At 32.7% G+C, this 27,031-nt stretch overlaps 2 protein-coding genes across 2 annotated transcripts in view; both read left to right on the top strand.

Moving 5' to 3' along the window:
• LOC140439785 (sensory neuron membrane protein 1-like) overlaps positions 1-27,031 on the top strand; it is a 126,854-nt gene that overhangs the window by 40,047 nt on the left and 59,776 nt on the right. Inside the window, exon 3 of the mRNA XM_072529924.1 lies at positions 18,428-18,575. Coding sequence (XP_072386025.1) covers positions 18,428-18,575 — 148 coding nt within the window. The remainder of the gene's footprint in view (positions 1-18,427; positions 18,576-27,031) is intronic.
• Positions 13,139-14,199, top strand: LOC140439786 (uncharacterized). The gene is made up of 2 exons (XM_072529925.1): positions 13,139-13,373; positions 13,544-14,199. The coding sequence occupies exons 1-2, from the start codon at positions 13,250-13,252 to the stop codon at positions 13,876-13,878; spliced, it is 459 nt and encodes a 152-aa protein (XP_072386026.1). The 5' UTR covers positions 13,139-13,249; the 3' UTR covers positions 13,879-14,199.

Below are 27,031 nucleotides of genomic sequence, written 5' to 3'. Positions count from 1 at the left end.
TTGTTGTTTCTTTTTTATGAAAAATACTTTTAGAACAAGAAAGTAACGTGTCCATTTTTATTACAAAATGTCAAGTAGTTTGGGAGATAATGCAAAAAAAACAATTTTTATTTTGTAACTTCAAAGGGCTGTAACTTTTTTTATGTACACTTTTGTACTAAGGTAAGTTGGATTCAATTAATAATTTATTTTTGAACTCTACTCAACTCAACTATTTACTGTTGTTCAATCAGAACTATTAATATTGCTACATAATACTACATGTCACATATCGAGGTTGCTTCGCAAAATAATTTTGCGTGTGCCCAAACGTAAATAAACGACTCAATATAAACGTAAAGAAGACAAAGCTTATGATAATTAGCAAGAAACAACCAGGAAATAAGATCGCACATCAGAAAAGCTAGATCTATCTTCAACCAAATGTGAATTGGAAAGATATGTTCAGAAGACCGAGTCACAAATAAGGAGGTCCTCACAAGAATTAAGAAGGGCCAAGAGGTGACCCTCCATAAACTGACCACCATAAAATCTCGAAAGCTACAATACTTCGGACAAATTCTGCGAAACGAATTCAGATATGGCCTCCTACAAGCCATCTTACTAGGAAAAATATTTGGAAAGTGGGGTCAAGAAAGAATAACTTCCTGATTAAAGAACCTCAGAACCTGGTTAAACACAACATATATGCAGCTTTTCCTCGCTGCTGCGGACAACATAAGATTGCCATGATGATCGCTAACATTCGTCACGGTGGGCACATCCAGAAAAAGATTCGAACGCCGAGGCTTAGGTAGATCAGAGGAGAGTATGCCATTTCTTCTCTTGGTGTCGAATGACGTGAGTTTAATTTCGAATAACAAGTCAAAAAGTATTGTCTAGGTCGCCGCTTCAAAGACTCCGACAAAAAACGAAGCCATAATCTAAAACAGCTTCTTTACATGTAATGAAGTCATTTGTAGTCGACTTCTTCTTAGTCGTTAACCTGATGCAGGTATCGTGATATCATGAAGCTATTAGCTAAATTTCCCAATGTTCCTCCACGTTTTTCTATCTTCTGCCATTCTAGCACATTCTGACAATGGAGCGCCAATGGTAGCATTAATATGGTCCGTGTATCGTGTGGGAGATCTACCTCTACTTCTTTTGCCTTCTACTTTTCCCTGGATGGTAAGTTTTTCAAGACCATTTCTTCGAAGGACATGTCCAAAATAGCTTATTATTTGTTCTGATATTTGTGTTCTTAGTCTTTTCTTTATGTTTAGCTGGTCCAGTATGGATTCATTTGTTCTTCGGGCCACCCATGGTATTCTCAGCATTCGTCTCCAGCAGTACATCTCAAATACATCTATGTTCTTTTTGTCTTTCTCAGTAAGGGTCCAGCATTCCGATGCATAAGTAAAAACTGGAAAAACTAGACTTCTTACTAGTCTCATTTTTGTATCGGTAGTTATTTCATGGCATTTCCAAATTTTTGTTCATTTTGCCATAGCGCTTTTTGCGATTGCTGACCGCCGCTTTATTTCTTCAGTACAGCCTCCTTTGTTGGTTATTAATGAGCCCAGGTACACAAATTTATCTACAACAGTGATATTGTTTATCATGACCAGATGATTTTGATTGTTGTTAGCTCTGTCAATTATCATGATTCTCGTTTTATCTCTGTTTATTTTAAGGCCTATCGTTAAGCTTACGTCTTCTATCCGTTGTAGCAGGTGAATCAATTCAGCTTCAGAACTAGCGAGGATAGTAGTATCATCTGCATATCTCAAGTTGCAAATCTTCTTCCCGCCAATGGTGATGCCACCGTTCCAGTCCTCAGTAGCTTTCCGCATTATCCATTCACCATAGATGTTAAATAGAATTGGGCTTAGTATGCAGCCTTGTCTCACGCCCTTTCGACTATGATTGCGTATATACAGAAAATGACTACGATTAAGAATATGATGTATTAAGATTCTAAATGTGATATATACTGCGTATATATCACATTTAGAAGAGGACAATTTACACGTTCTTACTGTTTAATATACTTTAAATCCATACTTTAAATATCGTTATGTTTCTGTTCTATATTTTCCTTTGCGGTATCATTGTCGGGAATAAGCCACAATCTTATTTTAAATTAAGTTTAATTGACGTGTCGAGTTTGGTTTTGGAAATCATTCTCAAAATGAAAAAACATCAATAAATTAAACAAATTTTGTTTTCATTACCTACTTGGTAAAAAATTATCCTAATAATTTTATTTTATTTTACTTATTATTGTTGACAATTCAGACATATCTTATACCTTTTAAAGTATATGACTTTAAAACTATATTGCCAATATTTTTGAGTTGCATTTCTGGGACGAGTTTATTGTAAGATAGTTTATTCGATTACATGAAATCAACTTTAACTTAAGAAAATCCGTCAGAAAAATCATAACATGTGATTTGTCTTTAAAAAGACAGCCACATACAATGATGACAGTAAAATTTTCCTGTTAGTGATCCCATAGTAAATCATAAGTAAAAAGCAGAAAAAATAAACCACCTCGAAATCAGAAGATATTGCACGATATATCACCGACGAAACAATCGCAGCAGCTGCTCTGTCAGAAATTCCATAACGCTCGCATGCACTGGCTGCAAACTGGTTTAATTATTTGAGATATTATTATCTTTTCTGTTTGTGATGTGGAGTAAGGCAGGTTGACACGATCCAAGAATACTTGGATTCCAACTTGGACCAAGTGGACTTGTACAAGTGTACTTGTACCAAGTTGGTTGCCACGGTAAAGATGGCGGAAGTAATTGTGAAAGATGTTCTAGTGGTTGCTGATATGTGGATACACGAGCTTGAAATTCAGAAAAAAGAATTAAAAAGAAAAAATTCCTCACTTCTAGCGTCCTTATTTTTATATTCCTTTATCCATACATTCCATAATGCTTCCTCAGCTTTGTATAACTCCATGAATCTAATACTCTCCCTTTCAGATTATTTTCTTTTTGTGTTTACTTCTCGTTTTCGATGTTTCGACACCGACGACATTTTAATTTTACAAGACCACACTACTTGGATCCAAGAAAGTTGGCCAGCATCCTACTTAACTTGAATAGAACCTGTTGGTACAAATGTACTTGGATGAACAGGAGACACGATCAAGGTAGCTTTCAAGTGTTGCGCGCGCAACGTCCAAGCAGACTTTTATCAAGTACACTTGGATCGTGTCAACCCGCCTTTAGTTTAGCTAAAGCGATAAACTTTATACTAAATGATATACTTTCTTTGCCTTCATAGATACTCGAAGACGACACTACAGCCTGCTGTTTAGATTTATCTTGATATTCAAATATGTTTTAATGATTTTTTTTTATCTTTAGAAACCCGTTTTAACTTTTGTTGTAATTTAACCACAATAACATGATCTATTCTTATCAAGAAATACAAAAGTAAAACTCTACAAAACAATAATACGCCCAGTCGTAACATATGGTTCAGAAACCTGGACTTTAACAAAAAGCAATGAAAGCATGTTAGGATGTTTCGAAAGACCAAATATCGTAAAACACATAAAGATAGGACGTCTGAGGTGGGTAGGCCATGTAATGCGGATGGAGCAAACCGACCCAGCTAGAAAAACGCTCCTTGATAGACCTATTGGTCAAAGAAGAAGAGGAAGACCCAGAACAAGATTCCTAGATAACATCGATGAAGACATGAGAAATATGGAAATACGCGCTTGGCGGAGGAAGGCGATGGATAGGGACGACTGGAGAAAAATTCTTGGGGAGGATAGGACCCACACAGGGTTGTAAAGCCAAAATGATGATGATGAACATGATCTATTCTACCAGTATTCATCTTTCAGTTCTATCTTTGGTATACCGAAAAACTGGTGCTCTTCTTTTAATATGTTATTTTTTCTTGGGCAGCGGCAAACTTTAATTTCATTGCATTTACAAGAACAAATGTCGAACAAAACATTGATATTCTGTAGAAAAAGGTATTTCTGTTCAACAGATAATCGTTTCAATGATTTGATAAGGTTTTTTTACTTTAATGATAGGTCATCAATAACTGAATGAGTCTCTGGTATAAAAAAGTAGGAAAGGATTATATTCTCTAAATATTCTCTACTCTTCGAGACACTAACTCGGCAACATCTAAAAATGGTGGCTGCTTAAAAGTATTCCTGATAATTTTAAGTTGCAATATACTCCATTCATAACATAATGTAAAGGTCGGTACACATATACGAGCCAAACGGTATGCATACGGTATGCGAACGCTATATTCGTTAATGTGTACGGCAGAAAAAACCGCTTGCGTACTGTTTCATCGTGACTCGTCGCGAACCAAATTGTTGCAGTTTATTCCACGACTTCAAAGGAAGCTCGTCTTTCAGTTTGGACGGCGCTTACTAGACGCAGCGAACATTTTTATTGTCTCATCAAATCGACATTGTGTGAATGACGTGTTTCTTCCTAGAGAGACGTGAGAAAACAGTAAACTGATTATTGTACATATTTTTATTTTTGTTAAACAAGCAAAAACAGAAACATAAATCAGTACCCAAATTATAAATAAAATGAATCATTTCGCACATGTGTGTTCGTTGTTCGTTTGTCGCTTTCCATGGATCGAGATAAGTATGCGATCAGTACGATGTAGATATATGTATTTTATATTTTTCAATGATCTGTACGCGTACGATACGTATACCGAAGACCTTAACGTCTTCGTAGGTCGGCAACACATTGATCTTTAATATCTTCTACACTGCTGAAAATAAGTCACCGACAACTTTGTTTTCTAATGATAAACTGATAAACTTTCCATGGTAAACTGTTACAATCTATAGAGTAAAAACGTAACGATCGTCTAATACGATGCAATAAAAATACTGGTACAATATATTTGTCACACTGAAAAAAATACTAAAAAATAACTATGCAGTGCTATACGCCATCGACGATTAGAAGTGAGAGCCACTTAAGAGCTATAAAAATATACTGTTAGTAACTAATAGTGGGTATTTATTTTATTTATTTTTATTTGGGTGGGTATTATTATACAACAATAATAATTCTCGTTACCATCAAAATGACATTACTTTTGTACACAAATATCTTTCTTTTTTCATTGTTTTAAGGCGTCATGTTGTCAATTTTTTGTCAATATTCTAAAACATGAAAATAGATGCGCGAACTCTTACAAAATAGATGAATAATATTTTACACATTTCTAATTGAACATATAGGACAACAAACTTTTACTATTACAAAGGATTTGAAAAAAAATGATCCACTCTATTGTCCATGCATGCTTCAATATTTGAACTAGTATAAATCATTTTTACTTACTTCTTCCACTTTCTGCTTGTATTTACTGTCTCTAGCCCATCTTGTGTTCCTATTTTGTTTTCCTTCTCTATTTTTCTGTTTTTATTAGTTGAGTGATTTCTTGTGAATATATTATGTATTAATTATTATACTCTTCACATTATGTTCTTTCACTCAAGCTTTCTTCAATACTTACGATCTCAATTCTCAGATCATAAGTAGTAAGTCAACTACAAGATCTATTTTTGGAAATCTGGAATAACTAAGACTTTTATAATACAAATATAGTTTTTATTAAGATGATTTTAATATATTTTTTATTTTATAAGTAATAAGTTATATATTTATCCCAATCATAAAAAAATAATCGTTCTTATATCGATTGCTGGATGAACTATTAACTTTCTTGTATAATTTAAATGTTGCTTTCCTATAACTTGGCAAAATCCTATAAATAGATTGCAAAACATCCATTTACTACTTTTATACTAGTCATTCAATTTCAAATCTTTATCTATTTATATCACATATTCGTGATATTAATTTTATTGATTTTATGCAGTGTTGTGATGTTATATATTATAACATGCCATTAAAAAAAACGTAATTAAAGCAGGCCAAAGAATAAGTCTTCCTTTTTTGGGTGGTTAGTAATTTCCACAAGAGAAATTAAAAATAAATATGTACCTGGTTATCTTATATATCTGAGTCCTCTCTCTTTTCGGCCTTCTGTCTTTCCTTCTACTACCAATAGTTCCACAGTCTATGTAGCCGAAGCAATTTAGGTAATGCTTGTTTTACTTTTTTTAAAGTAGTACCCAGTAGCCAGTACTCAACACTGGTACGAAATTTCTCTTTGTAATTTTTTTAAAAAATCGATTGTTTTGGCTTTCAGAATTTCTCCAGATAAAAGAATATGTTTAGGATGCTCTTGTATGAACCACAAGTATAGAGTATTTTTTATCTTGGACAAATTCTCCACCTCTTAATGTTTAACGCTTTCCTGATCCAGACTCCATTGTCTTCGCGTGGTCCATTACCTTTGGTTTTTTTTAAGCAAAGCTTCTATACTGGCGTTCGTTTACTTTTTATCTGTAGTAAAATGCTGAGGCGTAGCGTCACGAAATAGCGAAATTTCGTGGTAGAACCATCCTTTGTCAGGACTTTATGGATATTCTAGAGTAGGCCAAGATATCTCTAATCTCCTCGCAAAACTCTCTCCATGAATTCCTTTTGGCTTTTTGAATTTTTTTATTATATATCGTTAAATTATACCTGTAGGCATCCCCGTCCTGGTTATTTTGGCTTTATTAAATTATTTTTTGTACTTCTGCCCTTAGCTTTTTTAAGCCGTTTTTTTTAAACTGTATTACTGTCCGTATTCTTCCTTGTTTTCTCCGGACAATTTTCATGGTAAGCCGCCATAATAGCTTTCCTTACCATTTCTGATGCCCAATTTATGCCTCTACGCCTTTAGTAACAACTTTATATTTTTCTCGAGATTTCTAGTGAGTTATTCTCTATATGTTACCTAGTTTGTATTTCTAGGATTTATATATTTAATTTCCGATGGAAATAAATTTAGGTCAAATCGTATATGTCTGTGATCTGAAAATGAGGGTTCATCAGATGCATACCAATTTGTTATTACATTTATTATCTTGCTTGTGCACTTCTTTGCGTGTTCTAATGACAAAAGTTGGTTTGTTTCCTATATTGGATATTCTTAAACCTTCAGATAGGATGAGATTCAAAAGCAACTAGATATAATAATGTTGGATAATTATATAATGTTTACTAGATTCCTTCCATCAAGAGTTCCATATAGTGAAACTCTAGGGGTAGTTTACCCCCTGCATGGGGTTGATTACCTCGAACACTGGATACTCATAATTACTTTATTGGTTCTCTAAGTACAATAATAGAGAGAGTACCCAGTTGACGGATAACAACACTGCCTTCCGACTGTTGATAAAAACATTTTTTTTTCTTAATTCTTAATGATATACTCCCGTTATTTTCCGGGTATTTAACTCACGTGTGTTTGTTTATGCATTCACGTTTTTTTAATATAATTTGTACAATTATTAAATAAGCTTTTGATTACATTGCAAATTTCACTAGGTCAGCGCGTGTTCTAGTTACAAAGATATTTTCATTGTCATAAACAAACAATCGCATTTAGCAATAAGCAATGAATAATATTATTAAAAGGATTTTAAATTTTTAAATCCCGTTACATCCCTATCCCTCAAAAGAAAAATTTTCTGAGTGCTGTTCGTTTTCAATCAATTACATAAACTGTTTTTACTCTTCCCTATCAACAGATTACTGTACATACATACATTATTTACATATACATATATATGTATATATGTATATATATACATATATATATATATATATATATATATATATATATATATATATATATATATACATATATATATATATATATATAAATATATATATATATATATATATATATATATATATATATATATATATATATAAATATATATATATATACAAATTTTTGGTACATATTATTATTTCCTTATATTTAGTAACAAAAAAAATGTTCAATTACAATATAATTGTTACCGTTTTCACATATCACTAATTCACTGTGTTTCTGGACTGTAAGCATTTAGTCTATTTTTATGCACCTCCTGATCTTACCGTTATCTATCTTAATTTTACAGTTAACATTATTTACCTCTGTTATTGTTGGCGTAGGTTAGACCATTCTTGTTCTCTTGAATGATTGTGTTCGCCCTTGTAACTAGTGCGCTGGTTTAACTTCGTCAGTGGACTGTATCTCTAGTAAATTAAAGGATATGTGCACAGATACCAAATTTATTATCCAAACTCTTATAACAAAATAATATCGACTGTATCGACATGCCATCTGTTAACCTATTTTTTCGACCGACTCTCACTCTCGGCTGGCGGATGGCGACTCTTCTCTTTTTCGGCAAGACATAAAGTGTCAACCGCCAATACAGCTAAGGCCCCGTCTACAAATGCGCGGCAAATTTAAATAATTCTCATTATTTTACATTTCTGAACAGTTATTATGAAAGGACCTCCATAAAGACTGTCAAACTTTCAATTCTCTTCTCTTTTGATCAGGACTAGGTCTCCTATTTCGAAGTGTTGTGACGTCGCTTTTGACTTATTGCCTTCATTACTTATAGAGAATGGACGTATCTTGTCTATGTATACTATGTCCCATGGTTTTGAAGAAGTGTCCGATATCACGAATTCCTCGACAGTTAGTCTCTGCGGTTTGTTAATTTGACATTTATGACATTGTTTAATGTATTTTCTTACGTCTTTTTCCATGTTTCTCCATTTGAATCTTGGCGTTAATTTCTTTATTCTCTTATTATTTCCTACATGACCCCCAAACATCGCGTGGTTTTGATATTCCTCCATTATCCTACGTTTTTCTGTCTCGTTCTCTATTGTTTCTGGTACTTCGCATATGTATATTTCTATATTTTTCAATAATTTGTTTCCTTCTTTTATAAATTCATCAATTGTGCATAATTTAAAAATAATACCATTTACGTATATCTTTACTTTACGTACTGCATTCTCTACCGCCAGCCAATCAAGCTGTGACAACATTTGAGTTAAATCAAAGTGATTGAATCCTGTGACCATGCTCTTGCTGCAATTGATTTTGTTTTTGATCCGAATGCTCAGTCTTGGTGAGATTTGGTCTACTCCAAAAGACAAAATTGGTAGTCTATGCGCCTCTTAATTATTTAGTACCCTTCTTACTGGTTGTTTGTGGACTTCCGGATGTAATGTAGGTTTACTTTCTCTCTTGTTTCTTCCATTTTTTTTCTTGATTGAGCTCGGGTTATAGCTAGTATATGCGTGTTATCTATGTATAAGTCCTTTAGTTGATGCAATTTTATTCTCGAAACACTGTCCGCGTAATTATTTTTCCCTGTTATATATTCTATTTCAAAGTCGTATTCCTCTAGTCTGATCCTCGTAAGTTTTGAGGTAGGTTCCTTAATTGAAAATAGGTGTGTTAAGGGTTTATGTTTTTATCAGTTTTTACCAAAAATGTTGGTGCTCCATATAAATAACATTTTAAATGGTTAATTTTCCAATGAATTGCTAGTAATGTCTTTATGATTATAGGTTTATTACGTTCTCCTTTACTAAAACTTCTTGATGCGTATGCTATCGGTAGGTCTATTCCGTTATAGTTTTGACTTAAAATTGCTAAACAACTCTCGTTGGATGCGTCTGTTGTCAAAATGAATTGTTTACTGAAATCCGGATATTTTAAGATTGGTGGTTTCATCAGAGATGATTTGAGCTTATTGAATCATTCTTTACATTCCTTAAACCAGGGGTCACCAATTATATTTCCCTGAGGATCCCTGAGGACCACCAATCCGTGGTCCGGACACTTAACACTAAAAACCAGGCATTGGCTTAATTGGGGGGGGATTTACCCAGAAACCCTCCAGTAGTTGTAACGCCCCTCATGAGATCATCTTCGTTACGTAGTTGAAACCAGGCGACTAGGCCACCTCGTTTTGCGTCCTAATTTGAAATATTTGTATCTTAGAACAACTGCAGTTCTGTACATTTTACGGCGAATAAAACAACTATCTAAGTATGGAAAAGCAAACTGGTACAGTTTTGAACACAGCAATATTGTAAATTATTACTGAAAATATTTTAAAAGTTAGAAATTTATATGAAATGGTACAAAATGGTAACTAACATGTTATCTTTTCTACATTAGATTCAATGCAAGATGAATGTTTGTTTTAAGCTTTATAAATCTTAAAATTATTTTAATTAAATGCTTAGCTGAAAAGTACTCTTATTTAACATGTAGAGAAGAAGGGAATATAAAATAACGCAAATAACTAATTTTACATTAGTTTAAATAAATTCAAAATTAATTATTACAATAAGTATAAAAATAAAGATAAAACTATTTACAAAACTAAGCTATTAGTGAGAAAAATGACAATTTTTATTTTGTACAATCTGTCTGAAATTTGGAGTGAGGTTAGTGCAACTGATTCTCATTAGGGAGCCGAGTTGTTCATCTCTCAACCGAGATCTGTACCAATTTTTAATAAAGTTTATTTATGAAAAAGCGGCTTTGCACACATAAGTTGAGCCTAACATAGTACACAGTTTCATTGCCAAAGATTTTAGTTCTTGATATTTTTTGTCACACACATATGTAATCCAAAATTTGTCACAGGCAAGCGTTTCTGGAACTTAAGTATAAACCTCCTTTAAAATGGAATCTTCCTGATACTCGATCATTTCCATCAAGGGACAGCTTTGTTACTCTTAAAAAAGTCTGCTGCTTCGCTGGTCCATACATCATTAGGCTTGAGTGAAAAACTGTTGCTTAACAGTTGCACAACATTTTCAATTTTGTGGAAATCAGCAAATCGTTTTTTAAATTTCAAATCAAGTTCATTAATAAAACGTGAGAACTGGGCAACATTAATATCTTTATTACTATCACAAACGGATTTAAGGAGAGGAAAATGCAAAAGCTCTGCCTTAATATCCTCAGAAATAAGTTCAATCTTTTTCGATAAACTTCTAATATCAGACAGAAAATCACAAACAAGTTTTCCCCATACATTTTAGTTTTAAATTCAAGAAATTCAGATGTGTGAAGATATCCGCCAAAGATGCGATAGTTGCAACGTTTTCTGTGTCCAAGAGGGGAAGCCCAAATGATCATTTGCAGCTCCATTACTAATAGTGGACAAGCAATTGCGACAAGCAAAACTGAGACTGGGACTAGGGATGCGCGATATTCATCAATGATTGATAAACATCATACTCCTTGGCTCGATGGTTGATGTTTTGCCATCGATATTTAGGTATTCGATAACATCGATGCTAAATTGATGTTAAATGAAAATATCCAACATCAACCCCAGTAATATTTGGTTTTAATAAATATAATAGAATTATTATAAAATTCCACAGAATGGTTACTGTCAGAAATATGCAAATTGAAACATTGTTGAAAATTATTGATAAAGAAATATTGAAATTTATTTTTTAACAAAAGAATTTCAAAATTTGAAATACAAAAGAACTTCATTTTATTATGGTTCTATTACCTGAAAGTTTGGAAAAAACATTTTAGTTTTATTATAGACTGGTTACTAGGTACGTCATAAATATGCAAATTAAAAAAAATTTATTGTTCAGACAGCATCCCTGTTTTAGTTGGTAAAAGATTATTTTTAGGTAGGTACTAACTGAAATTTTGAAAAACCGTTTAGTAAAAACATATTCTTTAGATTACGAGTACTTTCATATAGTATTAGTACTATGCATTTTAAAAATGTAAAGATATTTATATATTTAGATTTGATTATAATTTTACACTATATTATTACTATATTTTGGGTTTAACGGCGGTCTGCAAAAAACAAGCTCACGGTCCAGATGCTGACCAAGGTCCGCCATTTGGTGACCCCTGCCTTAGACCAAAAAAATTCTACTCCTTTCCTCGATAACCTGTTTAGTGGAATGCATATTTCAGAAAAATTTTGAATAAAATGTCTATAGTAGTTACAAAATGCTACGAATCTTTTTGTCTCTTCTGTTATCTTAGGTCTCAGATATTGTTCAATCGTTGCATATTTTGTTTTATCTGGTGATACTCCTTCTTGAGAAAGATCATGTCCTAAATATGTGACTTCTCTTCGAAAAAATTGACATTTTCCTGGGTTAAGTTTTAGGTTGAACTTTCGACATGTCTGTTTTAGGTTATCTAAATGATGCCTTTTTGATATTCGTATTACTACTATATCGTCCATGTAAAGAAATGCGTTGTCCGGGGTTAAACCTGAAAAAGCTATTGACATCATTCTTGAAAAGCTATTCGGGCTTACGTTTAATCCAAAAGGTAATCTGGTGAATTAAAATGCTTCGTTCTCCCTGATAAACGATGTGTATTTCCTCGATGATTTTTTTAATGGTATTGGGTAAAAACCTGACATTAGGTCTATAACTGGAAACCATTTTTCTCTCCTAGTTCATCTAGTATTGAGTCTATTTTTGGTAATGGTAATTTGTCTGTGACTTTTTATTTTGTTCAGTTGTCTAAAATCTATGCATAATCTCCATGCTTTATTTCCATCTATAGCCTTTTTCGGTACGAGCACTACCGGGCTATTGTATTCTGATGTAGATGGTTCTACAATTCCTTGGTCTCTCAATTTCTGTACTTGTTGGTTTAACTCTTCTGCTTGTGCATGCGGTGTTCTATAATTACTGATGTATACTGGGGTTTGGTCTTTCACCCTCAGTTTTTGTTCGTAGAAGTTGTTACATGTTAGCATGTCGTGCCTTTGGGCGAATATATTTAAGTATTCCTCACATAAAGATACCAATTTATCGCGTGTGTATTCTGGGATATCTAACTTAAGTGATTCCCGTAGTTCCTTCTTCCTATCTTTACTGTCATTGATCAGTCTATATATGCTAAAAAATGTAATGTCTAGTGTTCTGATTGTGTTTGTCTCTATGTTTGCCGTTTCGTAGGTTGTATTCAACATTTTGATGTACGGATTATTACTTGAAATGTTTGCTAGTAGTACAGTACAGGTAGTATCTCTTGTTGTTCCACTACTCTGTCGTTCGTTAGTATTTGAAAAATTTTTACTATTTTGTAAATTTCGCAACTAGACGGTATTATTATCGTGTCATTATCTATGTTATCTAAAATGTTCGTACTAACATAACAGTCTACGTCGTCTTTAACCCTTTTCGGGCAAGTGGTTCCACAGCGGAACCACAAATTCATAAATTTCTAAAACCTTTCCCAGTAAACGCTTGCCGGAACCACGTTCAGACCGGTGTCCCCTACCATTTTGTGTTTTAGATCGCTAATGCGGCGACTTTCTCGGTGGCTTCAGTTTGTTTCAAGGAGCGGTAGATGTATGTTACCTTTTTACTTTTTGTCACGCATAACGAATTTTTTTATTTCAACTACGCAAATAAAAGATATGTCAGGTAAGTGGATCATAAATATATACATATTGATGTTATTTTAGAGTTGTTACAAAAAAGTTCTTATATTTTTTCATAAATATGTTGTTTTTTGCTTTCAAAATATGTGGTTCCATGTGGACCCACAAAGCCTATTATTAGCATAATATAAATATTTGTTTTTATTGTTTCAGGAAACCGTTTCTTTAGAGAGCTTGAAGCTCTCGAAGCTGATGAGGTATTTCAACTTATTGAAGAGATACCATCCGGAGAAGAATCAGAAGCTTCCGAAATAGATTCAGATGATGATGGACGAGAGGATGAACCTCCCGATGATACCAATGATGAATCATTTGTTATTGAAGATGATCTTCAAGAAATACAAAATACTGCGGAAAATGAAGACACTGGTACGGACATTGAAATAGAATCAAGTAATCAAGAATCAAGTGAAGACGAAACTGGAGTCAATAGGAAAAGAAAACTAACAAAAAAAAATACAAGACACAAATACACAAAACAAAGGTAAAAAGAAACCTAAGAATGAAGAAAAGGTAGTTGTTTGGTCCGATGATTCAAAAAAATTTGGTAAGAGTCCTTCAGTTTTTGTAAGTGATGTAGGTCCTAATGTGCCCGAAGAGATAGAAGAGCCGCTGGATATATTTATGCTTCTTTTTTCAGAGGAGCTTTTGGATACATTAGTATTTCAGACCAACTTGTATGCAACCCAAAAAAATAAACAATATATTCCAACAACAAAAGAAGAAATGAAATGTTTCTTAGGAATCAATATTCTTATGGGTATAAAAAAAGATCCAAGCTACAGAGATTATTGGTCTGCAAGAACTGATTTACGGGACACCTGTATATCATATGCTATGTCTCGAAATCGGTTTGATTGGTTTTTGGGTAACATGCACCTAAATGACAACTTTATTGCTCCTAAAAAAGGTTCTAATGATTATGACAAATTGTATAAAATAAGACCAATGATAGATAGATTGACGGAAACATTTGATAAGTATTATAATCCCAGTAAATGCCAGTCAGTTGACGAAGGAATGATTAAGTTCAAGGGGCGAAGCTCACTACGACAATACATGCCGAAAAAACCGACAAAAAGGGGTTATAAAGTATGGGTGCGAGCAAATGAATCTGGTTTTGTTTCGCAATTCCAGATTTATACAGGTAAAACAGGTGATCTTGCAGAAAAAAGGTTAGGGGCTAGAGTGGTCAAATATTTAACAAGTAGTCTTGCTGGTAAGTGTCATGAAGTGTATATGGACAATTTTTTTACTTCTTATCTACTCTTAGAAGAACTACGGGCCCAATATATATATGCTTGTGGAACAGCAAAGCTGAATACTAAATTTTTTCCCAAAGATTTCTCTAACGATAAATCAATGAAACGTGGTGACACATGTTGGAAAATTAGTAATGGGGGCATATTGGCAACAAAATGGATGGATAACAAATCTGTTCATTTCTTGAGCAATTTTCATAACCCTGAAGATATGCAGGAAATCTCAAGAAAGCAAAAAGATGGCTCCAAAAAAACTTTCACTGGTCTTACAGTAGTGACAGATTATAATAAACATATGGGTTACGTAGACAAATCAGATATGTACAAGGCTTGCTATGCAATAGATCGTAAATCTAAAAAATGGTGGCATCGAATTTTCTGGCATTTTATTGATCTAACAATTGTAAACGCATATATCATATTCAAAGAAAGATCTCAAACACCATCAGTTACTCTCAAAATTTTTCGTTTAGCAGTATCTGCAGGTTTGATAGGTGCTGATCCTTCCACTCCCCAAAGAGGAAGACCAAGTTCAACAGCAGAAGTGCCGAATAAATTTAAAATTCAGGTTCCCATTAAAATACGCACCGACAAAGCTGCTCATATGCCCATTCATGGCAATAAAGTTCGATGTGCTCACTGTAGCACTAGAAACCAACCTCATAGAACTAGATGGCACTGTTCCTCATGTAAAGTTGGGCTTTGTCTCACGGATAAATCTAATTGCTTTTCAAGTTTTCATAAAAAATAAAAATAACTTTTTTGAATTCATACTTATTTTCCTGTGGTTGTAATTGTTTTTGTAGTTTTCATGCGAAATAAATAACTTTTTTTAATTCATACTTATTTCCCTGTGGTTCCACCATGGAACCACCTCCAAACTCCAAAAAGTTGTCATAAAAAAATATTATTTCCAATTTTTGGTGTTAAATTTTACGATAAATAACACAATTTTTGTTGAGAAATACATTTTAATGCAAATAGCATAATTCGGGCTGCAAAGGGTTAATGTGCATTTTCAGATTAGCGTAGTCCAATAGGCATTGAAAATTTGAAATAAAGTCTCTCCCAAGGATTCCGTCCGTTGAAATGGGAAAGTTAGATTCTACTAATTAAAATATATGTTCAAACCGACGTTCTTTTACTTCTAGCGTTGTTTCGATTTCTCCCATTATTTGCAATTCTCCTTTAGTTACTCCTTTTATTTTTGCCTTTGTGTTTGGTTTCACATGTTCCTGCATAAAATCTTGTACACATTTGAGTATAGAAATATCGGCTCCTGTGTCTATGATAAATGTATTTGTCTGTCCTAGGATTCCTGTTTTCATTTGTACGAAATTTGTTAAGTTTAAGTTGAAGTTATAAATGTAATATTCTACTTCTAACTATGTATTTCTGTTCTCTTGATCATTCAAAACCCCATCTGCGAGTTTTCCTGTTTCGCTTGCCTATGTTCTAATTCTAGTAGCCTTATATTCCTATTATTGTCCTTCTCTCTGGTTTCCTCTATATGCCTGGTTGCTGTATTGTCTATACCCTCTGTGTGTATAGTTCCATTGGTTTCCCTTTGCTTCGTTCTGTTGTTCAAAGGTGGGTCTTCTCTCCTTGTCATATTTGTTGTGATATCCTCTCCTATACTGGTGCTGTCCTGTCTTAGCTTCATAATTTGTCCTATAATTTAACACTCTTCCTTGTGTACTATCGTATGTCGCGTCGATCGATAAAAATTTGGACATTACTTCGAGCATGGTTGTGAAGTTACATGCTTCCAATATTAATTTAACATTTTCTGTATTGACGTTGCATTTCATTGTTGCAACTACAGTTTCCGTTGTATATTTTTTCGCTAGTTCCAATGGCATTCCTTCCGCTATGTATGCAACTTTTAGCTGTTTGTGCTAATTCTTCAACTTCAGATGCATAGACCGCAGCATCTTTATGTCCTTGTCTTTTCTTCACCAATTTAGCTATTACCGTCTTCGGATTGTCGCCTCTCAGTTCTCTCTTCAGTGCCACTGCTATTCTTGGGATTGTATCCTCGGTAGTTATAAGGTGTCTAGCCTTATTGGTTAAGCTTGTTTTGATTAATGTTATAGCTGTTTCCTCGTGCCCTATCGCTATTTTCTTAAGGAGTTGTAATGCATCTAAAAATTACTGCAGTTTACCTGCGCTTCCATCAAACTCACTGGGAAACTCCTTGTTTGCGATATTTAAAAATGGTAAGAGCCGTTGATTGTAAGATACATTCTTATTTCTTGCTCTGTGTGGCTTGTTTCGTCTTCTAAATCCTTGTCACTTTGTTCTTCTTCTATTTCCTTGTTGATTAGCTGATGTATCGATGTGGGAACTACTACTCTTGTACTAACTGCTTGAAACGAGCACAAAACTCTATCCCTGATTTTGCCAAAATATTTGTTACACGTCTCTCTTTGTTTGTCCGTTAATGTCTCCCAATTTTTCCTTATTAAATTGATGAATTTATTGTATAATTCGACTAATTGTGTCGTCACGTCTTCTTTAGCTTTTTTAGCCTTTTAGCCTAGGTACGTCTTTCTTCACGGCCCTTTTGCTTTGCTTTAATACTTCTTGTGTAATTTCATCAATTATTTTGACGAAATCTTTTCAACAAACCTTGTCGCTACTCATTTATTCATGAGAATTTCTATTTGCGTTATTCTTGTACTTCGTAATGAACACATAAATTCGATAGTCTTACGCAGTATGATAAAATTGTCAAAAACATATATACATATTATATAAAATTATATAAATATGATAAAAACTTTTGTACTTGTTAAAAATTGTCAATAACAGACTAATAGTAATAAAATAGTCAAAAATAATGATAATAATAAAATAAAGTAATATTAATAATTAAATAAATAAAAACCATGTCAATAACATGAATATCTGGAGGTAAATATATATAAAAATAGAGGTCATAGTCTTATTAAAAATTAATGACCTAATAGTATTAAAAAAAATGTGTATTACATTATTCATTCATAAAAATGTGTAATAAATCGTACAATCCCTACATCCCTATCCCTCAGAAGAAAAATTGTGTGTGTGTGTGTGTGTGTGTGTGTGTGTGTGTGTGTGTGTGTGTGTGTGTGTGTGTGTGTGTGTGTGTGAGTGCTGTTCGTTTTCAATCAATTACATAAACTGGTTTTACTCCTTCCTTATATATATATATATATATATATATATATATATATATATATATATATATATATACATATATATATATACATATATATATATATATATATATATATATATATATATACATATATATATGTATATATATATATATACATATATATATATATATATATATATATATATATATATAATTGTTCTGAAGCTATTTCCTTGTGACATTTTAAATTAATTACTATTTAAATGGGAATAAGCCACAATTAAAGTTTAAAGTACGTTTATTGACGTTTCAATTCCTACTTCGGAAATCGAAAAAAAAAAGAAAACGGATTTCCGAAGTAGAGTAATTTAGTAACCTACAGTATATACAGGCAACTACCATTTATTTGTTAATTTTGGTAATTAAAAAATTTGTTTAACATTACATGGACTTTTGCTTCACTTATCTTTCAAGAAACTACTTATATATAATTATCTGTAAATATTGAATAAAAATTGAAAAGGAATATTCTGACAGTAATACTTAATTTTAAGTTACAGTATACTTTTGCCAAAAACAACACATTCTATTTGTTAATGTCTAATATGACAATTTATTGTTGTAATGTTTTAGTGAATACAAAGAGAAAATAAACGTCATAGACAATGATGCTGAAGATAGTTTGCAGTACGATGCTTTCGATACATACAGATTCAATAAAACTTTATCTGGCTCTTTATCCGATGAGGATTATGTAACCATCATACATCCGCTACTTGTAGTAAGTAATTTTGAAATAATACTACCCCTTAGTTATTTTAATAACTTTTAATATCACTATTTATTTTAATTAGAACTTATTGCGGAAATTTATTAAATTAGCAAAAAAAATAATATTTAGGAAATATTTAACATTGTGCAAATTGGGCCACTCACAATTTGTTCCTGGTCCAAATTACACTTATTTAACTACAAAATATTTTTACAATTTTAAGGATGACTACAAGAGCTGATAGAAGAAGTAAAGAGGTTTATGGTATCGAAACAAATAGGAATAAATGAAACTACAAGAGCACTCGGTTCCAAAAACAACTTTAAATAGAAAAATAGCAAACGTAATCAAATATTCTACTGAAAGCAGGTATATAATAAAAAGGCAACCAGATTTATCAACACTAGAAAAAATCTTGTTAATCACATTCTTCGGTTGAAAGAAAATGTTTTATGATCTAACACGTGAAAAACTAATGAAAGTAGCTTACGAAGTAGCTGAAATAATATTAAAACAAGATTTAATGTTGAAAAGAAGTATGCTGATAAACACTGGTACACAGGCTTCATGCAACGCCATCAAAACATAAGTTTACGTCAACGTGAAGTAACTTTTCTAGCTCGAGATGCAGGATTTAATAAAACGGTGATTTATAAGTTTTTTGACGTTTATGAGAAATTAATTAAAGAATATAGTATTGCTGCACTAAATGCATAATTAAATCGTGTCTTTAATGCTGATGAGACATCTTATACTGTTGTCTCGAAGTCACAGGAAATAATCACTCAACCAGGAAAACACCAGATAGGTGCCATAAGGTCCGCTGAAGAGGCCAAAATCTTACTTGAATATACTCAATGAGTGCCATAGACTTCTACATCCCACCTTTGCTTATTTTGAAGCACGAAGCACCTCCAGAAACTCTATTTAAGTGTCAAGGAAAATTGTGGATGGATGACTATGGATTTTATCATTGATTATAATACGTTATTAATTATGTCAAACCATCTAAAACGAGCAAAGTAATAATTTGATTAGATGGACGCAGTAGTCATACTCAAACCATGAAATCTTTAGAATTAGCTTGTGAGCGCGGTATTATAATTTCATTCCCTTCACACTTCACGCAGAAGATGCAACCTTTAGATGTCAGATTTTTGAAACCACTTAATTCCTACTTCTCTTTAGTGATTACAAAAAATTATATGACAGTCCAGGAAAAATGTAACTGTTGATAACATTAGCAAACTGGTAGGCAAACCGTTTTCCAGACCAGCTACTGTTGAAACAGCTCTGAATAGTTTTAGAAGAACAGGAATATGGCATCCCGAATATGTTCAACCACGCAGATTGTGCAACTGCACCAGCATCAGAACGATGCTTTAGATATCAGATTCTTAAAACCACTTAATTCCTACTTCTCTTCAGTAATTACAAAAAATTATATGACAGTCCAGGAAAAAATGTTAACTGTTGATAACATTAGCAAACTGGTAGGCAAACCGTTTTCCAGACCAGTTACTGTTGAAACAGCGCTGAATAGTTTTAGAAGAACAGGAATATGGCATCCCGAATATGTTTAACCACGCAAATTGTGCAGCTGCACCAGCATCAGAACGACAGCTCAGTCCAGATCAAAATGACGCTTACATTTCTGTAACAGATTTTAATACTTCCTCACCATCAGGGATCATTATTGTACTTACTAACGAAACAAAGCAATCAATGTCACAATCAGTCCTGCAAGATAATGGGTCCTAAGATACCCACTTGTTGCTTTTTTTATGGAGAAAGCTACGAGGAAGATTTTAATATGTGCGAAATATGTAAGGGATGGGTATAAAAAGCTTGTGTATAAAAATGTAACTGATTTTAACTATTGTCACTGTTGTTTAATTTAAAGGAGATTTAAACCACATGATGTTAGTGTTAAAGTATTCTTACAGACAGGACAATGCCAATATAAAAGATCCAAAAAAACTTTAAAAGAAATCCTACGTTAGTTAACAGCATAAGTTAAATATTGCCTTATCATAAGGTTGCAGAAAATCAACTAATAAAGAAAAATTAGCAATGGTAAGGACAATCAAATTATTATATATATATATATATATATATATATATATATGTGAATTTAATTGTCATTTAAACAAATTAATTAAAGATGAATTAAATAAAATATTCTAGCTACATATACTCGTATAAAAGGTTAAACAAAACGTGGCTTATAAAGGTAGGTATGATTATAAAAACAATTCAAAAGATATTAAAAGAAGAATATAAAAAATTATCAACTACTAATTCAGAACCAAGAATATTAATCCGTTATTATCCCAGGAGAAGTTTCAACGAATAAAATGAGATTATTATCAAAAATTTAACAAAACAAAAGACAAGACAAAAGATACATCCCTACTTCTGTTATTTTGAAGTAAACTTGACAGCGGAGATCAGAATTGCCAACAAATGAATATTTTTATAACTTTTTGAAGGTAGGGGTAAGTTTCAATACGGAATATAAATACAAGGGGTATACAAAGAGTAAATGTGAATAGAACTGAAATATATGAAAATTATAATTTTGAAGAATAATGAACAGAATATTTAGTTACTAAAAAAGTTAAGCGCCAACTATTTTTGGAAGAAAAATAGTAAAATAAAATGGAAAGTTAACAAATGAATAAAATTAAAACAAATTAGAATAAAATAGTTATTTGAAGAAAAATATCATACATGCTACGTTTATAAATTTACAAATTTTTTAAGAGTATTTAGTAGTATTTATAAGAGTAAACGGAATTTTACCGGATAAAGAACTTATGCAAAACGGTACCAAATATCAAAAATACCTTGAACCTAACCTAAAACCAATAGATCAACTAAAAGAAAAAGAATACATGATTTAAAAGAAATGATAAGAACAAGTATAATATATATATATATATATATATATATATATATATATATATATATATATATATATATATATATGTGAATTTAATTGTCATTTAAACAAATTAATTAAAGATGAATTAAATAAAATATTCGATCAAACGATCAAAATCACCGATACCAATTCCAAATCGAAAGTTAATAAATTAAAGACAGAAATACAACAGATGAATAAGGACAGAATCTACATGGGTAGACATTTACTAGAATATAAGGAACTTAAAAAGGCAATAAGAATTAGAATATGGCAAGACATCAGGGACAAAAATACTGAAAAAATCGAAAATATTCCAGAAAAAAAACAAGAGCATGAAAGTGTTAAGAACTCTAAAGAGCAAAGCACAGCAAAAAATACATTAAATAAAAGACAAAAATAAAATCACTATAAACTATAAAAATAAATAATAATCAAATAATAAATATTGTTGAAGAATACTATACAGAATTATACTCGTCAGGCGTAGGTAAACCCGAATACTAGGACTTGTTTCTTTCTATAACGTTAGCAAATAGATTTTTTTAATTGTGTCAGTGGCAATCCCATCTCTATTATATTCTGTCCGGCGTATTTATTGGATTCTTGTGCTATCAATGATAATATTTCATCGTTGACATATATTCTGGTAAAGTCAAGTGAATCGTGCCCTGCTATTTTTGAATCAATTTCATAGAGAATTTTCAGCTCTTCGATATAAAACGAAGAATACTAAATGTAGGATTAACACAACCAGAAATTACTAACGAGGAAGCCAAAAATGCCTTAAAACATATAAAAAGCAAAAAAGCTCCTGGAGACGACGGAACAACAAAGGAGATGATTACAGATGGAGGTCAAACTACTTTGGAGACAGCTAAAATCTTAAACAAGTGCCTCTTTGTTCGATAGTGACCAGCCTGTTAGAACACCTACAGACAATACGGACACATAAAAAAGTATTTTATTCCATATAATTATGGACCGTAATAGAAGGAATCGATACTGCAAGGATTGATTCCAGATATAAAATACTCCTAAAATATATATAAGGATGCAACAATGCAAATATACGTAGCAAAGGTCTAAGAATAAGCAAAATAAAAACGGAAGAGGAGTTGAACAGGTAGATAGGATCTCTCCAAAATGGTTTACTCTTGCATTAGAAGATGTTTTTAAGGAATTAAATTGGGAATAACGCGGAATTAAAATCCATGACAGATTTTTAGGTCATTTAAAATTTGCCGATTATAAAGTACTCTTAAGCATCAATACAGAAGAACAGCTAATTAACTAACGAGAATCTGCGAAAATCGGTTCAAAAATGAATTTAAATAAAAAAAGTGATGGCAAATCAAAATATCGCAATAGCTTTGATGGAAGTGAGATAGAAAATGTTGAAGAGTATATTTACCTAGGCCATACGATCAAACTAGACAAACACAATCAAACGGCACAGATCACTAGAAAAATCCGAATGACTTGGGCATCGAACGCGCAATGTTAGGAGTTTATCTAAGAGAACATATAAGAAATGAGAAAGTAGAACTAAGATGAAAGATATGATATGAAGAATTGCGGTAATTAAAATTAGTTGGCTGTGATACGTGAAACGACAAGAAAACGAAAGATGGACATTGTACATGGGAGACCACGCGAACACAGTCGTAGTAAAGAAAGAGCACAAAAACTGGTGGCTAGACGACATAAAGCAAAAGTGGGGATAAACTTGCATCAAATAGCTCAAAACAGAGTGTACAGGAGTGTATACAGAGTAAAAAGAAGAATATGATTATGTTGCGTTCTTTCTAAAGCTGTATACAGTAAAGTATATAGTGATGAGTGTCTTACCACCCGGCTTTTTAACGTAAGAGATAGAAAACACAGTTACCTTGTGAAATAAAAAGAGATGAAACTCGTAGAGGTGGGAAATAATCGGTAGAAACCTATAATTTACATTACCACTATCGATAGTCTCACACCTTTAGACGTTAGCTTCAAGCTAAATCACCTCGGTCATAATTATTATGTGTAACGTATGTGTGACGTATTTCCATTTTTTAATTTCGCATAAAGTAAAAACTGATTGACCACAATAAAGCAAAAATGTGAATAAAATAATTTAATTAATAGTAATTATTTAATCTAAAGTTTTAAATTATTAACCAAGAATAATTTATACTATGATTTGAGGAGTTTCATACACCCTTGTCACGGAATAATCACAATCCTTCGTGGATTAGTGGTAAGAATTCGACACAGACGTCGCAGACGATTAGAGTTCAAAACCCACATGTGGTTTTCTTTTTTTTTTAATAATTTGAAATTATGCAGAGATCGTTTTGCTTTGAATCGCTAAACATTTATGTCAGTCGTTACTAGTATTAGAAGTGTTTAAAGTTAGACATAAATATTGAAAAAAAGTATCGTCGTACTTTCGAAAATAAAGTAAAAATTCTTCAAAATTAAAAGAACGTTTAAAGAATTTTTAAATAAGTAAAAATTCTACAAAAATAAAAAAAAATATTGTAAATAAACGTATTTACAATATGTTCAAATAAGCCTTTATTAGCAGCAGAACAATAACCCAAACTGTCACAAAAGAAATATAAAAGTTTGATGGATCAGAAATTAAGTCACGATGTTCTCATGCATGCGCTCAGGGTTCAAATCCCACATGAAGGTTTTACTTTTTTAAAACTTTGAAATTATGCAGATATTATATCGTTTTGCTTTAAATCACTAAACATTTATTTCAGTCTTTATTAGAAGTGTTTATAGTAAAACATGAAAATCTTATTGAAAAAACAATGTCGTACTCTTCAAACATAAAAGAACGTTCTAAATAAATGTACTTCCAAAAATATTTAAATAGGTAGAAATTCTATAAAAATAAAAAAAATTATTCTAATGAAATGTATATATATATATTCGGTTTTTTATAACGTCTTACGACGTTGTCCGACTCCCAAACGCCACTGTATTCTGTCTTGAGTTAGGTCTTCGTCCAGATTTCGAGCGCTAATCGCTTTCCTAACTCCCAGGTTCCAGCTCTGTGGTGGTCTTCCTCGTTTCCTCTTCTCTGGGGGTTGCCACATCATCGTTTTTTTAGGCAATCTTTCGTCCTCCATTCGGCTCACATGCCCATACCATATGAGCTGTTTTCTCTCAATATCCTCAACTATAGTGCCCTCTATACCCATTTGTTGTTTTATCACTTCATTCCGTATTCTGTCGGCTCTTGATATTCTCATCGATCTTCTGATGGCATCCATTTCCGTGGCTTTGACCTTTTTCTTATATTTTTCGGTTATTCTCCATGTCTCAGCTCCATAAAGTAGGCTAGTTTTAACCATTGTCTCATAGATGTTCCATTTTCTTTTCTTTGATATTTCTTTACTCCATAGAATTCCGTTCAAACATGCTATAGCTCTTCGTGCTTGTACAATTCGATGTTCTATTTCTCGTTCGTCTTTTCCACTACGGTCGAAGATGACGCCCAGGTATTTATATTCGTTGCATGGATTTATTTTTTGATTGTCATCGATATCGAGTTGTTTTGCTTCAGCTCCAATTGAGAGGTATTTTGTCTTTTCTAAATTGATATTTAATCCCCATTTCTGGTATTCTTCAATTAGTTTTCTAAGCATGTATTCCATGTCATCTTTGTCATTTGAGATTACCACCTGATCATCTGCAAACTGTAAAGTATATATGTAATCCTGATCGTTCAATTGTATACCCATTCCTTTGACTTTCCTTTTCCATTGTTTCAGAGCTGCAGAGATATAAATCTTAAATAGAGTCGGAGAGATACAACATCCTTGTCTGAGACCCTTAGTAACTGCAAATTTTTCAGCTAAGAGGTTTCCGAATTTCATTTGGGAGTTTGAACCATAATATAGATCTTTGAGAGCACTAACCAATGTTTGATGTATGTTTGATGTGCCCAGGACTTCCCATAGTTTATTTAGCGGGACTGTGTCATATGCCTTCTCAAGATCTACAAAAGTCATATGTAACTCTCTATTTGTCACAATTTTCTTTTCTATAATTTGTTTAAGACAGAAGATGTTATCTGTACATGAACGACCTGCTCTAAATCCTCCTTGTTCTTCGTCTTCAGACGATTGATAATCTTCCTCTATCAGGTCCCGTAGTATTCGACCGTATAGTCGACTCATTGAACTTGTGACCGATATCCCTCTATAGTTTTTACAATTTCTCCTGTCACCTTTTTTATATATTGGGGTCATATATGCTGTTTTCCATTCATCTGGTGTTGGATGTCCATTAATATATTCGTTAAATATCACCGTGATCATTCTGTGTAATTTCTCTGAGCCATTCTTTATTAATTCCGTAGTTACTCCCTCTGGTCCACTTGTTTTCCCATTCTTCATCCCTGCTATAGCTTTTTGAACTATGTTGATATCTATGGTAATATGCTCTCCCAGAATTTCGATTCTTGATGAATTCATATCTTCTTTAAATTCGTCTCTGCTCTCATTTAATAGATGTTTGTAATAATGTGTCCAATCCTCGGGATTTATGGGATTTAGAATCACTTTCTCGTTAGTCGGCTTCTTAACAGAGTTTATAAACTTCCACGCCTCAGTGCATTGTCGTCCTCCAATATAAGATTCTATCTCTCTGCACCTTCTATCCCATATCTCATTTTTGGAGGTCATAATTATCGTATCGTAATAGGTCGTAATATAATTATAATAATTATATAATTATTAGATAATGAAATGTATTTACAATAAATCTTCGAATAAGCCTCCATTAGCAGCAGAACAATAACCCAATCTATTATAAAAGTTTCGTCTAACATTAGTTAATGTTTCTGGACTAATACCTCTCATTAAATCAGAGATCTTTTCTCTTAATTCTTGGAGAGAATTAGGCCTATCGTCTTCAATTCCATATAGCTTAGACTTGATATATCCCCACATAAAAAAATCACAAGGTGGAATATCAGGTGATCTCGCAGGCCAAAAAATATCTCCGTGGCCATCAATCAATCGATTAGGAAAAGTCGCACTGAGATCATCACTGACGATGCGAGAATTATGTGCGGGACAACCATCGTGTTGAAACCATATGGAATCGAAAGGTATTGGTAAATTACGAAGGGCTGGGACAATTTGATTTTGCAGAAGTTCCAAGTATTTCCGCCCAGTCAGCATACCGTCTATAAAAAATGGACCAATGACATGATTCCCTATTATGCCTCCACAAACATTTACTTTTCGAGGACGCTGGGTACGAACGACATAAATCTGACGAGGATTTCCTCGAGACCAATACCGAGCATTCATTGAATTGTGACGGCCTGCAATGAAAACGTATATTCATCGGTGATCAAAACGTTCTCTAAAAAATGTTCATCTTGATGTGACATTTCCATTCCAGTTTGACAAAATTCTAAACGTCTATATTGATCCCCAGGGAATTGTTCGTTGGATTTATGAAGTTTTAAGTGGCGGTATCCATGTCTTTTCAAAATTTTACCTACTCTAAATCTTGAAATTCC

Source organism: Diabrotica undecimpunctata, chromosome 4 (genome assembly GCF_040954645.1).
Source record: "Diabrotica undecimpunctata isolate CICGRU chromosome 4, icDiaUnde3, whole genome shotgun sequence".
In the NCBI taxonomy this organism is placed as follows: domain Eukaryota; kingdom Metazoa; phylum Arthropoda; class Insecta; order Coleoptera; family Chrysomelidae; genus Diabrotica; species Diabrotica undecimpunctata.
Note: the sequence above shows the minus strand (reverse complement) of the source record. Positions and strands in the feature narration are given on the sequence as shown.